The sequence below is a fragment of the Oncorhynchus tshawytscha genome, linkage group LG16, assembly GCF_018296145.1.
Source record: "Oncorhynchus tshawytscha isolate Ot180627B linkage group LG16, Otsh_v2.0, whole genome shotgun sequence".
Taxonomy (NCBI): Eukaryota; Metazoa; Chordata; class Actinopteri; order Salmoniformes; family Salmonidae; genus Oncorhynchus; species Oncorhynchus tshawytscha.
The window spans coordinates 82,072,036-82,093,788 of NC_056444.1; the positions used below are offsets into that span (position 1 = coordinate 82,072,036).

At 43.8% G+C, this 21,753-nt stretch overlaps 1 protein-coding gene across 1 annotated transcript; it reads left to right on the forward strand.

Moving 5' to 3' along the window:
- Window positions 1-4,097: 4,097 nt before the first annotated feature.
- On the forward strand, window positions 4,098-21,233 carry LOC121839701 (deoxyribonuclease gamma-like). Its single transcript, XM_042299950.1, has 8 exons — window positions 4,098-4,106; window positions 4,682-4,692; window positions 5,053-5,139; window positions 5,293-5,420; window positions 20,126-20,238; window positions 20,389-20,546; window positions 20,687-20,783; window positions 20,899-21,233. The coding sequence occupies exons 1-8, from the start codon at window positions 4,098-4,100 to the stop codon at window positions 20,977-20,979; spliced, it is 684 nt and encodes a 227-aa protein (XP_042155884.1). The 3' UTR covers window positions 20,980-21,233.
- The last annotated feature ends 520 nt before the right edge of the window (window positions 21,234-21,753 follow it).

A 21,753-nucleotide genomic window follows, 5' to 3' on the forward strand; every position in this document is an offset into this window, starting at 1 on the left:
GTAACAGACAGCTACTACCAAACAACTAAACTAGTACGAAACAACCACACAGCTACTACTAAACAACTAAACTAGTACTAAACAACCACACAGCTACTACTAAACACCTAGACAGCTACTACTAAGCAGCTAGTACTAAACAACTAGACAGCTACTACTAAACAACTAGACAGCTACTACTAAACAACCAGACAGCTACTACTAAACAACTACTACTAAACAACCAGACAGCTGCTACTAAACAACTACTACTAAACAACTAGACAGCTACTACTAAACAACTAAACTAGACAGCTACTACTAAACAACTAGACAGCTACAACTAAACAGCTACTACTAAACAACTAAACAGCTACTACTAAACAACTAGACAGCTACTACTAAACAACTAGACAGCCTCAACTAAACAACTAGACTGCTACTACTAAACAACTAAACAGCTACAACTAAACAACTAAACTAGACAGGTACTACTAAACAACTAGACTGCTACTACTAAACAACTAAACAGCTACAACTAAACAACTAAACTAGACAGGTACTACTAAACAACTAGACAGCTACTACTAAACAACCAGACAGCTACTACTAAACAACTAGACAGCTACTACTAAACAACTAGACAGCTACTACTAAACAACCAGACAGCTACTACTAAACAACTAAACAGCTACTACTAAACAACTAGACTAGACAGGTACTACTAAACAACTAGACAGCTACAACTAAACAGCTACTACTAAACAACTAGACAGCTACTACTAAACAACTACTACTAAACAACTAGACAGCTACTACTAAACAACTACTACTAAACAACTAGACAGCTACTACTAAACAACCAGACAGCTACTACTAAACAACTAGACAGCTACTACTAAACAACTAGACAGCTACTACTAAACAACCAGACAGCTACTACTAAACAACTAAACTAGACAGGTACTACTAAACAACTAGACAGCTACAACTAAACAGCTACTACTAAACAACTAAACAGCTACTACTAAACAACTACTACTAAACAACCAGACAGCTGCTACTAAACAACTACTACTAAACAACTAGACAGCTACTACTAAACTAAACTAGACAGCTACTACTAAACAACTAGACAGCTACAACTAAACAGCTACTACTAAACAACTAAACAGCTACTACTAAACAACTACTACTAAACAACTAGACAGCTACAACTAAACAGCTACTACTAAACAACTAAACAGCTACTACTAAACAACTACTACTAAACAACTAGACAGCTACTACTAAACTAAACTAGACAGCTACTACTAAACAACTAGACAGCTACAACTAAACAGCTACTACTAAACAACTAAACAGCTACTACTAAACAACTAGACAGCTACTACTAAACAACTAGACGGCCTCAACTAAACAACTAGACTGCTACTACTAAACAACTAAACAGCTACAACTAAACAACTAAACTAGACAGGTACTACTAAACAACTAGACTAAACTACTAAACTAGACAGCTACAACTAAACAGCTACTAGTAAACAACTAGACAGCTACTACTAAACAACTAGACAACTACTACTAAACAACTAAACAGCTACAACTAAACTACTAAACTAGACAGCTACAACTAGACAGCTACTACTAAACAACTAGACAGCCTCAACTAAACAACTAGACTGCTACTACTAAACAACTAAACTAGACAGCTACTACTAAACAACTAGACAGCTACTACTAAACAACTAGACTGCTAGAAAACTACAACTAAACAGCCTTTAGTTGAGCTCAAAAGCCTTTATCTTTCGTTGGCTTTTCTACAGAAATATTTGGTGTTCGACTAGGATGCCTTAAATATCGACCAGTCGATTGGCGACCACTGTGTTTCGTTCATTTTTGTTCTATTATCTAAACAATAGGCCATAATTGATTTTGGCCCAGGTATATTCCCACGTTCAAGGAGCTTTCCGTTTTGATTGGGTTATTTTGTCTAAAAACCTTTAGGCCTACCTATAAAAATGTGTAGAAACAACTCTGCATCTCTGCCTAGCCTGGCAAGACTGGCCAAACGGCTGTTTAGCATCCCCAGTGGCTCTGCAGGTGTGGAGAGAAAGTTCTCTGCTGTTGACTTTAATAATGGGAATTGATGGGAAATGATGTAAATATATCACTAGCCACTTTAATAATGGGAATTGATGGGAAATGATGTAAATATATCACTAGCCACTTTAATAATGGGAATTGATGGGAAATGATGTAAATATATCACTAGCCACTTTAATAATGGGAATTGATGGGAAATGATGTAAATATATCACTAGCCACTTTAATAATGGGAATTGATGGGAAAGGATGTAAATATATCACTAGCCACTTTAATAATGGGAATTGATGGGAAATGATGTAAATATATCACTAGCCACTTTAATAATGGGAATTGATGGGAAATGATGTAAATATATCACTAGCCACTTTAATAATGGGAATTGATGGGAAATGATGTAAATATATCACTAGCCACTTTAATAATGGGAATTGATGGGAAATGATGTAAATATATCACTAGCCACTTTAATAATGGGAATTGATGGGAAATGATGTAAATATATCACTAGCCACTTTAATAATGGGAATTGATGGGAAATGATGTAAATATATCACTAGCCACTTTAATAATGGGAATTGATGGGAAATGATGTAAATATATCACTAGCCACTTTAATAATGGGAATTGATGGGAAATGATGTAAATATATCACTAGCCACTTTAAACAATGCTACCTTATATAATGTTGCATACCCTACATTATTCATCTCATATGTATACCTATATACTGTACTCTATATCATCGACTGCATCCTTATGTAATACATGTATCACTAGCCACTTTAACTATGCCACTTGGTTTACATACTCATCTCATATGTATATACTGTACTCGATATCATCTACTGTATCTTGCCTATGCTGCTCTGTACCATCACTCATTCATATATCCTTATGTACATATTCTTTATCCCCTTACACTGTGTATAAGACAGTAGTTTTTTGGAATTGTTAGTTAGATTACTTGTTCGTTATTACTGCATTGTCGGAACTAGAAGCACAAGCATTTCGCTACACTGGCATTAACATCTGCTAACCATGTGTATGTGACAAATAAAATTTGATTTGATTTGATTTGATTTGTGCCGAAAATCTCCCCCCTGCCAGAATCCCCCCTCACCTTCGTGTGAACGCACACGCACGCAATTCTTCATTGCTGCGACTTGCTTGCTAATTGAGATTTCTGTTCACGTTAGGCTGCGTTTCATTTTATTTTCCTCCCCCCTTCTAATTTCCTTAATTTTGTGACTAGAGTCAAGTTCTTTTTGTGGCACACATCCGAGTCAAATACTTTAAAATAGAACGAACTTCACGTCATCTCAGCCAAAAATAGGCAACCGAAATTAATAATGAATGTATGTGTGTTATATTAAACATAGAGGATGGAGTAAAATGTAGGCAAGCAATAAACATTTCAGAACAATAAGACATGGGAGAGATGACGAATTTTGGCTGAGATGACGCATTTATATTTATAGACTAATACACTTGAAGCAAATAGCCAAACCGAAAACTGCAGACATTACTAGTGCCTCCCCGCGATCACACCGACTAAAAAATGAAACGCAGCCTAACGTGATCAGAAATCTCAATTTGCAAGCAAGTCGAAGCAATGAAGAATTGAGTTCGTGCGCGTTCACGCGAAGGGGGGTGGACAGAATTCTGTCAGGGGGGAGATTTTCAGCACAACACCGGCTCTCCAAGCGCCATCGCATGAGTCTGAAGCTACAGACTGGTCAAACTCGTGTTTCTAAATACGAATTCTAAAAACGAATTCAAAGGCACTAATCCCCCTGTGGATGCTTGGAGCGGTAGGAAAATACATGAAGCATCATGAGCGATGAGCCTGATTTCCAACTGCTCATCTCGGCTCACGAACTCTGGTCACAACTATTCTGTGTTCATTATTATGGTATTTTTGATATCCAACAATATAACCAAAAGCTGTTTCCCTCCCCTTCCCAGATTCTTGCTCGCTGTGACCTGTGTTTGATCCAGGAGGTTCGAGATGCAAAAGGTGAAGCCATACCTACACTGGTGAAGGATCTTAACAGGTACACAACAGGATCTTAACAGGTACACAACAGGATCTTAACAGGTACACAACAGGATCTTAACAGGATCTTAACAGGTACATAACGGAGCTTAACAGGTACATAACAGGATCTTAACAGGTACACAACAGGATCTTAACAGGTACATAACAGGATCTTAACAGGATCTTAACAGGTACATAACAGGAGCTTAACAGGTACATAACAGGATCTTAACAGGTACACAACAGGATCTTAACAGGTACACAACAGGATCTTAACAGGATCTTAACAGGTACATAACAGGATCTTAACAGGTACATAACAGGAGCTTAACAGGTACACAACAGGATCTTAACAGGTACATAACAGGATCTTAACAGGTACATAACAGGAGCTTAACAGGTACACAACAGGATCTTAACAGGTACATAACAGGATCTTAACAGGATCTTAACAGGTACATAACAGGATCTTAACAGGATCTTAACAGGTACATAACAGGATCTTAACAGGTACATAACAGGAGCTTAACAGGTACACAACAGGATCTTAACAGGATCTTAACAGGTACATAACAGGATCTTAACAGGTACATAACAGGAGCTTAACAGGTACACAACAGGATCTTAACAGGATCTTAACAGGTACATAACAGGATCTTAACAGGTACATAACAGGAGCTTAACAGGTACACAACAGGATCTTAACAGGTACATAACAGGATCTTAACAGGATCTTAACAGGATCTTAACAGGATCTTAACAGGTACATAACAGGATCTTAACAGGATCTTAACAGGTACATAACAGGATCTTAACAGGTACAGAATGAATCCTTTATAAGATATGTACAGTATGTACGGATGAAGTCTTATCACGGTTAGGGTTCTAATCGTCACCTGATGTCTGTTTGTCATTCCACCATCAGCTTTGACAAATCGCATGCATACTCCTACGTGGAGAGTAAGAGACTGGGGAAGAAAACCTACAAAGAGCAATATGTCTACATTTACAAGTAAGCTGTTACATTTTTACACAGGCTTTACATTAAACTTTACATTTTAGATAAGAATCTTTAAAACACTGCAGCACTCCTAATTTCTAGTATACTCTCTCTCGTTTGATTGGTTGGTTGGTTGATTGATTAATTGGCTTGAATCATCTCTAGGAAAGATGTGCTGCAGGTCCGAGAGCATTGCCAGTATCCTGAGCTAGAGGGAGGAGAGGGGACGAATAACGACACTGAGGTTTTCTCCAGAGAGCCTTTCATTGTCCGGTTTCACTCACCCACTACCTGTGAGAACTTTCCATATATCAATCACCGTCTTAAGTTATAATGTCATATCATCTCATATCATGCCATTTGGAGATAGGAACATGCCATGTGTTAAAGGATTTTAGGATACCTTAGACAGATAGTCCTAGCCCGGTCTCACATCTGTTTGTGCTGTCTTGCCAGCCATGTGACCATATGAGGTTGTCAAGACAACAGTGTTGTTTTCGTGTCTACCTAAAGCAAGACCGATCCATGACCTAGACCGGGGGGTGAGACCGATTCAAGACCTAAACCAGAGGGGGTGAGACCGATTCAAGACCGGAGGGGTGCGAGATCGATTCAAGACCTAGACCGGAGGGGGCGAGACCGATTCAAGACCTGGACCAGAGGGGGCGAGACCGATTCTAGACCTAGACCGGGGGACCGATTCAAGACCTAAACCAGAGGGGGTGAGACCGATCCAAGACCTAAACCAGAGGGGGCGAGACCGATTCAAGACCTAGACCGGATGGGGGCGAGACCGATTCAAGATCTAGACCGGAGGGGGCGAGACCGATTCAAGACCTAGACCGGAGGGGGAGAGACCGATTCAAGACCTAGACCGGAGGGGGCGAGACCGATTCAAGACCTGGACCAGAGGGGGCGAGACCGATTCTAGACCTAGACCGGGGGTGAGACCGATTCAAGACCGGAGGGTGCGAGATCGATTCAAGACCTAGACCGGAGGGGGCGAGACCGATTCAAGACCTGGACCAGAGGGGGCGAGACCGATTCTAGACCTAGACCGGGGGACCGATTCAAGACCTAAACCAGAGGGGGTGAGACCGATCCAAGACCTAAACCAGAGGGGGCGAGACCAATTCAAGACCTAGACCGGAGGGGGCTAGACCGATTCAAGACCTAGACCGGAGGGGGGCGAGACCGATTCAAGACCTAGACCGGATGGGGCGAGACCGATTCAAGACCTAGACCGGATGGGGGCGAGACCGATTCAAGACCTAGACCGGATGGGGGCGAGACCGATTCAAGACCTAGACCGGAGGGTGGCGAGACCAATTCAAGACCTAGACCGGATGGGGTGAGACCGATTCAAGACCTAGACCGGGGGGGTGAGACCGATTCAAGACCGGGGGCGAGACCGATTCAAGACCTAGACCGGGGGGGGCGAGACCGATTCAAGACCTAGACCGGGGGTGAGACCGATTCAAGACCTAAACCAGAGGAGGGCGAGACCGATTCAAGACCTAAACCAGAGGGGTGAGACCGATTCAAGACCTAAACCAGAGGGGTGCGAGACCGATTCAAGACCTAAACCAGAGGGGGCGAGACCGATTCAAGACCTAAACCAGAGGGGGCGAGACCGATTCAAGACCTAAACCGGAGGGGGCGAGACCGATTCAAGCCCGGGGGCGAGACCGATTCAAGACTGGAGGGGGCGAGACCGATTCACGACCAGAAGGGGGCGAGACCGATTCAAGACCTAGACCGGAGGGGGCGAGACCGATTCAAGACCGGAGAGGGGCGAGACCGATTCAAGACCTAAACCGGAGGGGGCGAGACCGATTCAAGACCTAAACCAGAGGGGGCGAGACCAATTCAAGACCTAGACTGGAGGGGGCGAGACCGATTCTAGACCTAGACCGGGGGAGCGATTCAAGACCTAAACCAGAGGGGGTGAGACCGATCCAAGACCTAGACCGGATGGGGGCGAGACCGATTCAAGATCTAGACCGGAGGGGGCGAGACCGATTCAAGACCTAGACCGGAGGGGAGAGACCGATTCAAGACCTAGACCGGAGGCGGCGAGACCGATTCAAGATCTAGACCGGAAGGGGGCGAGACCGATTCAAGACCTAGACCGGAGGGGGGCGAGACTGATTCAAGACCTAGACCGGAGGGGGCAAGACCGATTCTAGACCTAGACCAGGGGGACCGATTCAAGACCTAAACCAGAGGGGGTGAGACCGATCCAAGACCTAAACCAGGGGTCGAGACCAATTCAAGACCTAGACCGGAGGGGGCGAGACCGATTCAAGACCTAGACCGGAGGGGGCGAGACCGATTCAAGACCTAGACCGGAGGGGGTGAGACCGATTCAAGACCTAGACCGGAGGGGGCGAGACCGATTCAAGACCTAGACAGGATGGGGGGCGAGACCGATTCAAGACCTAGACCGGATGGGGGCGAGACCGATTCAAGACCTAGACCGGAGGGCGGCGAGACCGATTCAAGACCTAAACCGGATGGGGGCGAGACCGATTCAAGATCTAGACCGGAGAGGGGCGAGACCGATTCAAGACCTAAACCGGAGGGGGCGAGACCGATTCAAGACCTAAACCAGAGGGGGCGAGACCAATTCAAGACCTAGACTGGAGGGGGCGAGACCGATTCTAGACCTAGACCGGGGGAGCGATTCAAGACCTAAACCAGAGGGGGTGAGACCGATCCAAGACCTAAACCAGAGGGGGCGAGACCAATTCAAGACCTAGACCGGAGGGGGCGAGACCGATTCAAGACCTAGACCGGAGGGGGCGAGACCGATTCAAGACCTAGACCGGATGGGGGCGAGACCGATTCAAGACCTAGACCGGATGGGGGCGAGACCGATTCAAGATCTAGACCGGAGGGGGCGAGACCGATTCAAGACCTAGACCGGAGGGGGAGAGACCGATTCAAGACCTAGACCGGAGGGCGGCGAGACCGATTCAAGACCTAGACCGGATGGGGGCGAGACCGATTCAAGATCTAGACCGGAAGGGGCGAGACCTATTCAAGACCTAGACCGGAGGGGGCGAGACTGATTCAAGACCTAGACCGGAGGGGGGGCGAGACCGATTCTAGACCTAGACCGGGGGACCGATTCAAGACCTAAACCAGAGGGGGTGAGACCGATCCAAGACCTAAACCAGAGGGGTCGAGACCAATTCAAGACCTAGACCGGAGGGGGCGAGACCGATTCAAGACCTAGACCGGAGGGGGCGAGACCGATTCAAGACCTAGACCGGAGAGGGGCGAGACCGATTCAAGACCTAGACCGGAGGGGGACGAGACCGATTCAAGACCTAGACCGGATGGGGGCGAGACCGATTCAAGATCTAGACCGGAGGGGGCGAGACCGATTCAAGACCTAGACCGGAGGGGGCGAGACCGATTCAAGACCTAGACCGGAGGGGGCGAGAGCGATTCAAGACCTAAACAGGAGGGGGCGAGACTGATTCAAGACCTAGACCGGAGGGGGCGAGACCGATTCAAGACCTAGACCGGAGGGGGCGAGAGCGATTCAAGACCTAGACCGGAGGGGGCGAGACCGATTCAAGACCTAGACCGGAGGGCGGCGAGACCGATTCAAGACCTAGACCGGATGGGGGCGAGACCGATTGAAGACCTAGACCGGATGGGGGCAAGACCGATTCAAGATCTAGACCGGAGGGGGCGAGACCGATTCAAGACCTAGACCGGATGGGGGCGAGACCGATTCAAGATCTAGACCGGATGGGGGCGAGACCGATTCAAGACCTAGACCGGATGGGGCGAGACCGATTCAAGATCTAGACCGGAAGGGGCCGAGACCGATTCAAGACCTAGACCGGATGGGGGCGAGACCGATTCAAGATCTAGACCGGAGGGGGCGAGACCGATTCAAGACCTAGACCGGATGGGGGCGAGACCGATTCAACATCTAGACCGGAGGGGGCGAGACCGATTCAAGACCTAGACCGGAGGGGGCGAGACCGATTCAAGACCTAGACCGGAGGGGGGCGAGAGCGATTCAAGACCTAGACCGGATGGGGGCGAGACCGATTCAAGACCTAGACCGGATGGGGGCGAGACCGATTCAAGACCTAGACCGGATGGGGGCGAGACCGATTCAAGATCTAGACCGGAGGGGGCGAGACCGATTCAAGACCTAGACCGGAGGGGGCGAGACCGATTCAAGACCTAAACCAGAGGGGGCGAGACCGATTCAAGACCTAAACCAGACGGGGCGAGACTGATTCAAGACCTAGACCGGAGGGGGCGAGAGCGATTCAAGACCTAGACCGGAGGGGGCGAGAGCAATTCAAGACCTAGACCGGAGGGGGGCGAGACCGATTCAAGACCTAGACACCTTGAACGGAAAAATGTGAGTTCAACTCAAGATCATGAATGTAATTTTGTCAAATCGACACAATAATAAGATTTCAACAAGTCCAGGATTTCCAAGTTCATATTTCAGAAGAACATATGGATTCTTCAGACATACAGAATGGTGAAAATAATTTAGTTCTGAACTGATTTCCCTAGTTAAATAAAAACAATTATATCGGTCTGATGTGTTTTACAAAAAGTGCACTCCTATATGGAGTGCGATGGTATTATGGGCGCTGTCTTTACAGTATCACGAGCCCGTTACACACATCCTTGGACGTGTCACACTTGTCGCTTTTGGTGATAGTGTGATAGTGATGGTGTTAGGCTACCATAGGGTTGTGTGAACAGTGTGGTTGTGGTTGTTGCTTTGGGTATTTTATTAGGATCCCCATTAGCTGCTGATAGTGTGATAGTGATGGTGTTAGGCTACCATAGGGTTGTGTGAACAGTGTGGTTGTGGTTGTTGCTTTGGGTATTTTATTAGGATCCCCATTAGCTGCTGATAGTGTGATAGTGATGGTGTTAGGCTACCATAGGGTTGTGTGAACAGTGTGGTTGTGGTTGTTGCTTTGGGTATTTTATTAGGATCCCCATTAGCTGCTGATAGTGTGATAGTGATGGTGTTAGGCTACCATAGGGTTGTGTGAACAGTGTGGTTGTGGTTGTTGCTTTGGGTATTTTATTAGGATCCCCATTAGCTGCTGATAGTGTGATAGTGATGGTGTTAGGCTACCATAGGGTTGTGTGAACAGTGTGGTTGTGGTTGTTGCTTTGGGTATTTTATTAGGATCCCCATTAGCTGCTGCAACAAAAAGCCACAGCTTCCTGGGGTCCAACACAGAACATGAAATAAGACATAATACAGAATGTTAATAGACAACAACAGCTTAAGGACAGAACTACATCAGTTTAAAAAGACATATCAAAACATACATACAGACTATCGAGGTCAAATAGGGGAGAGGCGTTGTGCCATGAGGTGTTGCTTTATCTGTTTTTTGAAACCAGGTTTGCTGTTAATTTAAGCCATATGAGATGGACGGGAGTTCCATGCAATAATGGCTCTATGTAATATTGTATCACGACACAAGGTGAAACCCAGATGGAGACACAGGAGGCGGATGGTTGGAGTCTTACAATGTTTATTAATCCAAAAAGGAATAGGCAAGAGAATGGTCGTGGACAGGAAAATAGGTCAAAACCAGATCAGAATCCAGGAGGTACAGAGTGGCAGACAGGCTCGTGGTCAAGGCAGGCAGAATGGTCCGGCAGGCGGGTGCAGAATCCAGAAACAGGCACGGGTTAAAACCGGGAGGGCTAGAAAAAGGAGAATAGCAAAAATGCTGGTTGACTTGGAAAAACATACAAGATGAACTGGCACAGAGAGACAGGAAACACAGGGATAAATACACTGGGGAAAAATCAGTGACACCTGGAGTGGGTGGAGACAATCACAAGGACAGGTGAAAACAGATCAGGGCGTAACAATATTGTAGCTTTCTTTAATTTAATCTGGATTTAGGGACTGTTGTTGGACTATGGGGACTTTGTTGTTGGACTATGGGGACTGTGTTATTGGACTATGGGGACTGTGTTGTTGGACTATGGGGACTGCGTTGTTGGACTTTTGGGACTGTGTTGTTGGACTATGGGGACTGTGTTGTTGGACTATGGGGACTGTGTTGTTGGACTATGGGGGCTGTGTCTCTCCTTATTAATAGTGAGTGAGCAACATTCAAACAATCCCCCCCCACTCTTTCCTACCAGCCAGATGAGCTGGAGCAGAGCGAGGAGCAGAGAGTGCCCAATTTGACTGGAGCCCACTCCAGTAGCGCTTACCTCAGGAGCTCAGGGCATGCCTGCCCCAGCATGCAATTGTAGTCTAATTGTGAGCTGATGATAGGCCCTTGCTTTAGCTACTCTCATAGAGTTCGCTAAAGAAACTTTATTTTTATTTTTAACACGTGCTAAATCAAGGTGAAAGATGAGGTCCAAGAGCAAGAGAAGGACTGTGGTGATGTAGTGTCCACTGGTATGTTTAAGGCTTGGATGCCACCTGCTGGTATGGTGCTAAACTGTTAGATTACAGACCGGATGCTGTTGTTCTATCCGTGGGAAATGACAGTTGTTACATGCTGGCTACATGAAACATCCACAACTAAATCATTGTGGAATCTGAAAAGACGTCTCAAAAGTATGCTGGAATAAAGGAATGAGGTGGGTAGATAACTACGTGTGTTATTGTAGAGAGGTGTTTATAAGCTAAAAATCTGATCTCTTAAACTTCTCGTTCATTTTCGTTATTATCTATACAATAGGCCATAATTGGTTTTGAAACAATAGGCCTGGCATATTCCCACGTTCAAGGAGCTTTCCATTTGATCTGCCCAGCCTGGCAGGAGTGGCCAAGGGGGGTGTTTCGCATCCCTAGTGTATCTGCAAGTGTGTAGAGGAAATTCTCCGCTGCTGGCCGGTGTTGTGCCGAAAATCTCCCCCCTGCTGGAATTCCCCCCTTCTATTTTGTGGCTAGAGTCCAATACTTTCTGTGGCACACAGAGTCAAATACTTTCTATAGAACAAACGTAGGCATCGGAAATTAATAATGAATGTATGGGTGTTATATTAAACAGAGAGAGTAAAATGTTGGCAGGCAAGGGCGCCATACAAGCTAGAACCGCCATATACACTTGAAACAAATATCCAAACCGAAAACTGCAGACACAAATGCTTTATGCTACTAAGATCAGTGAAATGGAGGCTAAACTGACAACGGAGTGAATAGCAGAAATCTCAACTAGCAAGCAAGTCGCAGCAAGGAAGATCGCCAAGGAGCGGATTCTGGCAGGGGGGGGAGATTTTCAGCACAACACCTGTTCTCCTTGCACCATCGCATGAGCCGGAAGTCACAGACTGGCCAAACTCGTGTTTCTAAAAATGAATTCAAGATGAAGGAAAAAAGAAACCGCACACTGTTCTTGATAGTATAACTGATATTTAATAAGCGTACGTATCGGCCTCAGTCAGAGCTTTTGTGAGTTTATTTTTAAATTAGCACCCTCAAGTAGACCTAGCCCCACCCACATCCGTTCCACGCGTCGAATGGGGTTGCAGGCGAAGGAAAAACAAATAAGTGCTACCAAATATAACAATATGCATTTTATAAATATTCAAATAAAGTGTGTAAATACGATGTATTAAACACGTCTGTAAAACCACAATGAGGACATAGACCTACCGAGCAAGTTTTCATTAATCATTGGGTACATCGTACGAAAAACATCAGGGTAATCTTAAATAGGGGCAAAATTCATGTTCAAATTCACAACATAACATACATAGGCATTTCAGCATTAAGTCCTTTAGAAAATAATGTCTGGAGGGTGAAAATCTCAAAACGTTATCTTTTACTCAGGGTATTATTAATATCACCTCGCCTGTCTGATATCTTAACTTTCTCAATGCCACAAAATCTAAAGGTGGAAATGTCATGCTTCAGGTCATTAAAATGTACTGCGACTGAATAATCCCTGTCCTTTCTCCTGGTTTAACTTTTATGTTCACTGATTCTCTGTTTGAGAGAACAAGAGGTTTTTACCTACATAGCAGAGCCCACATGGACATTTAATAATGTAAATAACATGGGTGGTGGAACACGTAATAATGTCATTTATTTGGAACCGTTTTCCTGTATGTGGGTGGCAGACATATTCACACTTCATCATATTGTTGCACTGCGCATCCTCTGCATTTAAAGCTACCATTTGGAAGAGGGCGTAAAAGAGCCTGATACTATCAAGAGCAGTGTGCGGTTTCTTTTTTCCTTCATCTTGTTCTCCTCTTTACCATGCACCTGCAAAAAAAATTGCTCAGATGTGCGAGTGCCTTTTGAATTTTAAAAATGAATTTTAAAAAATAAGATGAATTCAAAAGGCAATAATAAGTCATTTTTGGTTTAATTTGTAGGCTATTTAATTCTAAGTAAGTCACAGCCTATATGCGCAATGTATAGACTATAATTATTTAATACAACGAAATGTTGTTTAAATGCTGCGCGCTTTATGTCTCCACCAGCCGATTATGTCGTGTTCGCAAATACTTCACAATGTATTCATTTGTAGGCTATAGCCTTGAACTCATTGAAATAATATAGCCTTAATAATTCATTTCCGTTCCTTCTTAGGCTCCCTGTCTGGCTCCTGACCTATCTAGAGTGTTTATTTAATGTATCCTTTATTTAACTAGGCAAGCCAGTTAAGAACACATTCGTATTTACAATGACGGCCTACCAGAAGGTAATTGGCATCCTGCGGTGACGGGGCTGGGATTAAAAATTAAAAATCTAATAAAAATATAGGACAAAACACACATCACGATAAGAGAGACACCACAACACTACATAAAGAGAGACCTGCATGGCAGCAACATATGACAACACAGCATGTTAGCAACACAACATGACAACAACACGGTAGCAGCACAACTTGGTAGAAGCACAAAACATGGTACAGACAACAGCACAAAGAGTAAGAAGATAGAGACAACAATACATCACGCGAAGCAACCACAACTGTCAGTAAGAGTATCCATGAGTGAGTCACAGAATGAAGAGATTGAGATAAAACTGTACAGTTTGAGTGTTTGTTGCAGCTTGTTCCCGTTGCTAGCTGCAGCGAACTGAAAAGAGGAGCGACCCAGAGATGTGTGTGCGCTTTGGGGACCTTTAACCGAATGTGACTGGTAGAACAGGAGTTTATATGCTGTTTAAAATGACATGTAGCCTATTTGAAATGGTGTACGCTTCTTACATTCACCTTTTCATGTCTATTCAAATAATTTTAAATCCATATGGTTTAGTGTCAATACTTAAATACCAAATGGTAGATCCAGGTAGTCACAAAAATAGATGGGTGCTGGTTAAATTGTGATTTTAAATTAATGGAACGAAATTGTAACGGGATTTCTTTTTAGTATGGAGCAGTTTTTAACAGAGCCGTAGTAAAGGACATGGAGCGGTGCGCGTGAGTGATGAGCTGTATTTCCAACCACTCAACTCCGCTGAGCTACCAGCGAGAGAGACAAAGTTTTGAGGATATTTTTCAATTAAAGTAAAGAACAGTAATGTTATGAGTAAAGTAGGAGGCCCAGCTTTCAATAGGCGTTAAGATATTGTTTCATGAATGTGTCTATATTGGGCTCCCGAATGGCGCAGCGGTCCAAGGCACTGCATCTCAGTGCTAGAGGCGTCACTACAGACCCTGGTTTGATCCCGGGCTGTATTACAACCGGCTGTGATCGATCGGGAGTCCCATAGAGCAGCGCACAATTGGCCCAGCATCGTCAGGGGAGGGTTTAGCTGGGGTAGGCCTTCATTGTAAATAAGAATTTGTTCTTAACTGACTTGCCTAGTTACATAAAAAAACATATATATTTGGCCTGGTGAAGCAGTTTTATGCGTTGACTGAATGAAAGCTGATAATTACTGTATGAGTTTTTTTTACTCCTTCTACTTCACCAGCTGTCACCTGCAGCTCTATGGTGAGAAACATCTCAGTTCCAGGGGGTGGGTGGGGGGAACCCTATACTATCCTGGAGCTTGAGTACAGGTCATTACAAGGCTGCTTCCTACCATTCTACGACAGCTGCTGGGGGCTGACACTGGCGGGCTGACGCTGTCGTAGTCCATGTTGGGGTCAAACGACATTAGGAGGGGTATAGCTCAGAACTGCTGAAAATTGATTTTAAAGAACTGATTCTAGGTCTGAAAGATTAGTTATTGTTTTGAAGGGGCCAATTATTGCCCAATAACATGTGCCGTTGCTGTGAAATACTGGCATTACTAAGTCTACTGTAGCGTTGTTGACCTTCTATAAATAACACCTTCTGGAAACAGAACGTGTTCTACAGAAATGATGGGAGTCCATCCAAGTCATCTTGGCTCCTGGACCCTGTCCGCGCATTTCAAGGCTGCGTTGAGACAATGACTTACCAGTGAACCAAAACCCTGCTGAGATGATCCCTACCATTGTGTCGCTGAGTTGTCATAGTGCTGCTGTCTGGGTTTGGCCGGGGGACGTAATTGTAATATAAGAATTTTATTCTTAACTGACTTGCCTAGTTAAAAGTAAAAAAAATATTTAAGAAAGTTGTAATAATCTGCGAGCTGTTGACTAGAGCCAAAGTGCCAAGACTAGAGTGGCCACATTCGCTATATAACGCAACATCAGTTGGGACAAGGCGATGGAAACCCATTTGACTTTCGCGTATTTTATTCAACCGCACAAATTGTTTTTATGTGCGAAGCGGTCGTTGGCAATAATGTAAGCAACCTAATTTATGTCCCCTCTAATTTATGTCCCCTCTTTATGTCCCCCCACTCCCCTGAATACCTCTGTTAATACTACAGATATTGTATGCAGTAATCTTGCGCCTATGAACCTGAGTTATACTGTTAAGTACTGCAGTGCATCTCCTCCTCATGGACTGCAACAGATTTGCCAGTTCTTGCTGTGAGATGTTACCCCACTCTTCCACCAAGGCACCTGCAAGTTCTCAGACATTTCTGTGGGGAATGGCCATAGCCCTCACCCTCCGATCCAACAGGTCCCAGACGTGCTCAATGGGATTGAGATCTGGGCTCTTCGCTGGCCATGGCAGAACACTGACATTCCTCTCTTGCAGGAAATCACGCACAGAAAGAGCAGTATGGCTGGTGGCATTGTCATGCTGGAGGGTCATGTCAGGATGAGCCTGCAGGAAGGGTACCACATGAGGGAGGAGGATGTCTTCCCTGTAACGCACAGCATTGAGATTGCCTGCAATGACAACAAGCTCAGTCCGATGATGCTGTGACACACCGCCCCATACCATGACGGACCCTCCACCTCCAAATCGATCCCGCTCCAGACTACAGGCCTCGGTGTAACCCTTATTCCTTTGACGATAAACGTGAATCCGACCATCATCCCTGGTGAGACAAATCCGCGACTCGTCAGTGAAGAGCACTTTTTGTGAGCCCTGTCTGGTCCTGCGACGGTGGGTTTGTGCCCATAGGCGACATTGTTGGTGAGGACCTGCCTACAAGCCCTCAGTCCAGCCACTCTCAGCCTATTGCGGACAGTCTGAGCACTGCATGTTCATTAATTGTTTAGGGTTCATTGAACAAGCATGGGAAACAGTGTTTAAACCCTTTACAATGAAGATCTGTGAAGTTATTTAGATTTTTACGAATTATCTTTGAAAGACGGTGTCCTGAAAAAGGGTGTTTCTTTTTTTTTCTGAGTTTGTGAGAAATCCTTGATAATTTGTGACATCAACAGAGAGGTACATTTTCTGGGTGACCTGAATATTGACTGGCTTTCATCAAGCTGCCCACTCAGGAAAAAGTTTCAAACTGTAACCAGTGCCTGTAACCTAGTTCAGGTTATCAGTTAACCTACCAGGACATTTACAAACAGCACAGGAATGAAATCATCAACATGTATTGATCACATCTTTACTAATGCTATAGAAAGGTGCTCGAAAGCCGTATCCAGATCCATTGCTTGTAGTGATCACAATACAGTAGCCACATCTAGGAAAACCAAAGTTCCCAAAGGCTGGGCCTAATATAGTGTATAAGAGGTCATACAATACGTTTTGCAGTGACTCCTATGTTGAAGATCTGTGGTGTATAATGAGGAGCAACCAGACGCTGAACTAACGCTAAACATTCACCCATTAAGAAAATGACTGTAAAAACAGTTAAATCACTGAGGATTAATGAGGAATTGAAAAATTGTATGGTTGAGAGGGATGAGGCAAAGGGAATGGCAAATAAATCTGGCTGCACAACCGTTTGGCAAATGTACTGTAAATTGAGAAAATCATGTGACTAAACCCAACAACAACAAGAATAAAACTGTACCATAAAACAAGATACATGATATAAAGAATGATGTAAAAAGCTTTGGAGCACCTTAAATTAAACTTTGGGCAAAAAGGCGAACTCGGCTCCATCATTCATTGAATCAGATGGCTCATTTGTCACAAAACCCACTGATATTGCCAACTACTTTAATTATTTTTTTTATTGGCAAGATTAGCAAATTTAGACATGGCATCACAGCACATAACATGACAGCCACAAATTCTGAACCTTCATATCTAAGCATTACTCACCAAATTATGGGGAAAAAAACGTAATTTTGCAATTCGTGAAGTGAGTGTGTAAGATGTGAAAAAATTGTCTATCAACAATGACAAGCCACCTGGGTCTTACAACTTGGATGAAAAATTACTGAGGATGATAGTGGATGATATTGAGGATGATAGTGGATGATATTGAGGATGATAGTGGATGATATTGTGGATGATATTGAGGATGATAGTGGACGATATTGGGGATGATAGTGGATGATATTGAGGATGATAGTGGACGATATTGAGGATGATAGTGGACAATATTGAGGATGATATTGAGGATGATGGCAGATAATATTGCCACTCCTACTAGCCATCTCTTCAATCTAAGCCTACTAGAAAGTGTGTACCCTCAGGCCTGGAGGGAAGTAAAAGTCATTCCACTACCCAAGAATAGAAAAGCAGACTTTACTGGCTCAAACAGCCGAACAATCTAACACGACTCAGGATAAGACCCAGATGCAGACACAGGAAGCAGACCGTTTGAATCTCAGATGTTTATTACAAAACAGGGGACAGGCAAACAGCAGGTCAAGGGTCAGTAATCCAAGGCAGCGTCAATATGGGACAGAACGGCCTGCAGGCTCAGGGCAGAACTGGGACGACTAGAAAACAGAAACTAGAGATACTGGAAAACGGGAAAACACGCTGGTAAGACTTGACAAGATGAACTGGCAACAAACCAACAGAAAATGCAGGTATAAGTACACAGGGGATAATGGAGGAAGGTGGGAGAAACCTGGTGGTGGGTGGAGACAAGCACAAGACAGGTGAAACAGATCAGGGTGTGACACAATCAGCCTGTTACCAACCCTTAGTAAACTTTTAGGGAAAATGGTGTTTGACCAGATATTTCACAGTAAACAAATTAACAACAGGTTTTCAGCATGCTTATAGGGAAGGAGAGAAATTTGAGAGAAATTGATAATAAAAAGATTGTGGGAGCTGTTTTGTCAGACTTCAGTGCAGCTTTTGACATTATTGATTATAATCTGCTGCTGGAAAAACTGATGTGTTATGGCTTTACATCCCCTGCTATACTGTCAATTGAGAGTTACCCGTCTAACAGAACACAGAGGGTGTTCTTTAATGGAAGCCTCGCCAACATAATCCAAGTAGAGTCAGGCATACCCCAGGGCAGCTGTTTAGGCCCCTTTTACTTTTTTTTCAGTCTTTACTAATGACATGCCACTGGCTCTGAGTTAAGTGTCTATGTATGTTTTTAACCTTTATGCATGCTTTTTAGCATTTTCTTAATGCTGATGACTCAACACTAAACACGTCAGCTACCACAGCAAGTGAAATCACTGCAACACTTAACAAAGAGCTGCAGTCAGATTCAGAATGGGTGGCAAGAAATAAGTTAGTCCTCAATATTTCAAAAACTTAAAGCATTGTATTTGGGACAAATGATTCACTAAACCCTAAATCTTGTAATGAATAATGTGGAAGTTGAGGTCAACTGTCATGGTCAAAACCTATTGATGCAACAGTAGCTAAGCTGGGGTCTTTCCATAATAAAGCGCTGTTTTGTCACACCTGGACTACTGTTCAGTCGTGTGGTCAGGTGCCACAAAGAGGACTTTGGAAAATTACAATTGGCCCTGAACATGGCAGCACAGCGGGCCCTTAAAATATACACCGAGAGCTAACATTAATAACATGCATGTCAATCTCTTCTGGCTCAAAGTAGAGGAGGGATTGACTTCATCACTACTTGTTTTTGTTAGAGGTATTGACATGTTGAATGCACAGAGCTGTCTGTTTAGACTACTAGCACAAAGCTCAGACACCCATGCATACCCCACAAGACATGCCACCAAAGGTCTCTTCCAAGTCCAGAACAGACTATGGGAAGCACACAGTACTACATAGAGACATGACTACATGTAAATCTATTCCACATCAAATAACTCGTGCAAGCAGTAAAATTAGATAAAAAATAAATAAAAAAACAGATAAAAAATCTGCAGACTGTGAAGAGACACACACACACACACACACACACACATTCACATGATAACATATGCACTATACAACATGTACACATGGATTTTGTGTTGTAGATATGTAGTAGTAGAGTAGTGGCCTGAGGGAACACACTTAATGTGTTGCGAAATCTGTTGTGAAATGTAATGTAATGGGGATCCATAATAAATACAAATACAAATATTCCGCTGGTCTTGGGAGGAAATGATAAGTCCTCACTGTCCGAGACCGAGTCAAAACTGAGTAAAAATGTATCCGACACCGAGACAAGATCATGACACTCAACATGTGGTCTCGAGACCAGACTCAACAACACTGTCAGAAATAGATCTGGGACAAGGGATCTGGGACAAGGCTAAGATACTCCTATCAAACTCCCAAAATGATAAATGATATAAGAGGAATTTCTTTTAAATCTCTCCTGCAGTGGTGAAGGATTTTGTCTTGGTGGGCCAACACACCTGTCCCAAAACGGCAATGAAAGAGATCGATGAACTCTACACTGTTTTCAATGGGATCTGCAAGAAGTGGAAGACTGAGGTTAGTTGGTTTAAATCATTGATGTCAGATAACATTTACTAGAAGCTCCCCATATTTCTAGCATCTTATTCCTTCCTCTTTCTCTTGATATTAACTAACTATTATGTGTTTATTTGTTTGATACGGGTCATCCGGGTCATCTTCCTCTAGAATGTGGTGATCTTAGGGGACCTGAACGCAGCCTGCAGCTACATCACCATCAAGGGCTTTAGAGCTGTGCGTTTGAGAAGCGACCCCAAGTTCCGCTGGCTGATTGGAGATGAACAGGATACAACCGTTCGGCAGAAGACACACTGCGCTTACGACAGGTCAGTGACCCATACAATAGAATCATTGTAGAAGACTTGGATGTGTGCTGGTACATGTGTTTTGTATGTTTATCTGTGGGTGAAGCTTCTTCTTGCTGTAATCATGATATGTCTCCCTCTCTCTATACGTCATACTCCAGGATAGTTATTCATGGCAGAGAGATGATCTCTGGGATAGTTCCAGATTCAGCTAAACCCTTCAACTTTAAAGAGGAGTTCCACCTTACTGAAGAAGAGGTAACTTAACTTCTCAGACATTTTAAATCAGTTGATATGTATAATATAAGTTTAAATTAACCTGTATTCTTTTTTTTGATTGACCGATTTTGATTATGTGTTTGTTTACATTTAGGCCTTGGAAGTCAGCGACCACTTCCCAGTAGAAGTTGACCTGAAGCCCATCCATCGCTATCTCCTGCGCCATGAACTTTAGCCCCCACTGCGCCATCAACATTACCAACAACCATTGCAATCATGTTTTTACTCCCAATTATTTCAGTTGTATTTATTTATTTCAATTTATTTTAGGTACTTAAATTCAATTATGTAGGAGTTTAGAAAAAAAATTAAGAGTGATTTTTGTTGGAATTTATACTGTACCAAACTGTATATATTATTAAGGAAAATAAACAAACTATGTCTTTGTCTGCACAGAGACTAATAAATGTAATATATTGGATATCTAAATATTGTGATGTAGAATGAATTCTACTTTGGATTAATCTCTAACTCAGACTAACATAAGGAAATCAGTCAATTTAAATAAATTCATTAGGCCCGTATCTATGGATTTCACATGACTGTGCAGGGGCGCAGCCGTGGGTGGGCCTGGGAGGGCATAGGCCCACCCACTGGGGTGCCAGGCCCAGCCAATCAGAATGAGTTTTTCCCCACAAAAGGGCTTTATTACAGACAGAAATACTCCTCGGTTTCATCAGCTGTCCTAGTGGCTGGTCTCAGAAGATCCCGCATGTAAAGAAGCCGGATGTGGAGGTCCTGGGCTGGTTTATGGTAGAGAAATGAACACTCAATTCTCAGTTAACAGTTCTGGTGGACATTCCTACAGTCAACAATGCAATTGCACACTTCCTCAAAACTTGAGACATCTTTGACATTGTGTTGTGTGACAAAACTGCACATTTTTAGAGTGGCCTTTTATTGTCCCCAACACAAGGTGCACCTGTGTAATGATCATGCTGTCAGGTGC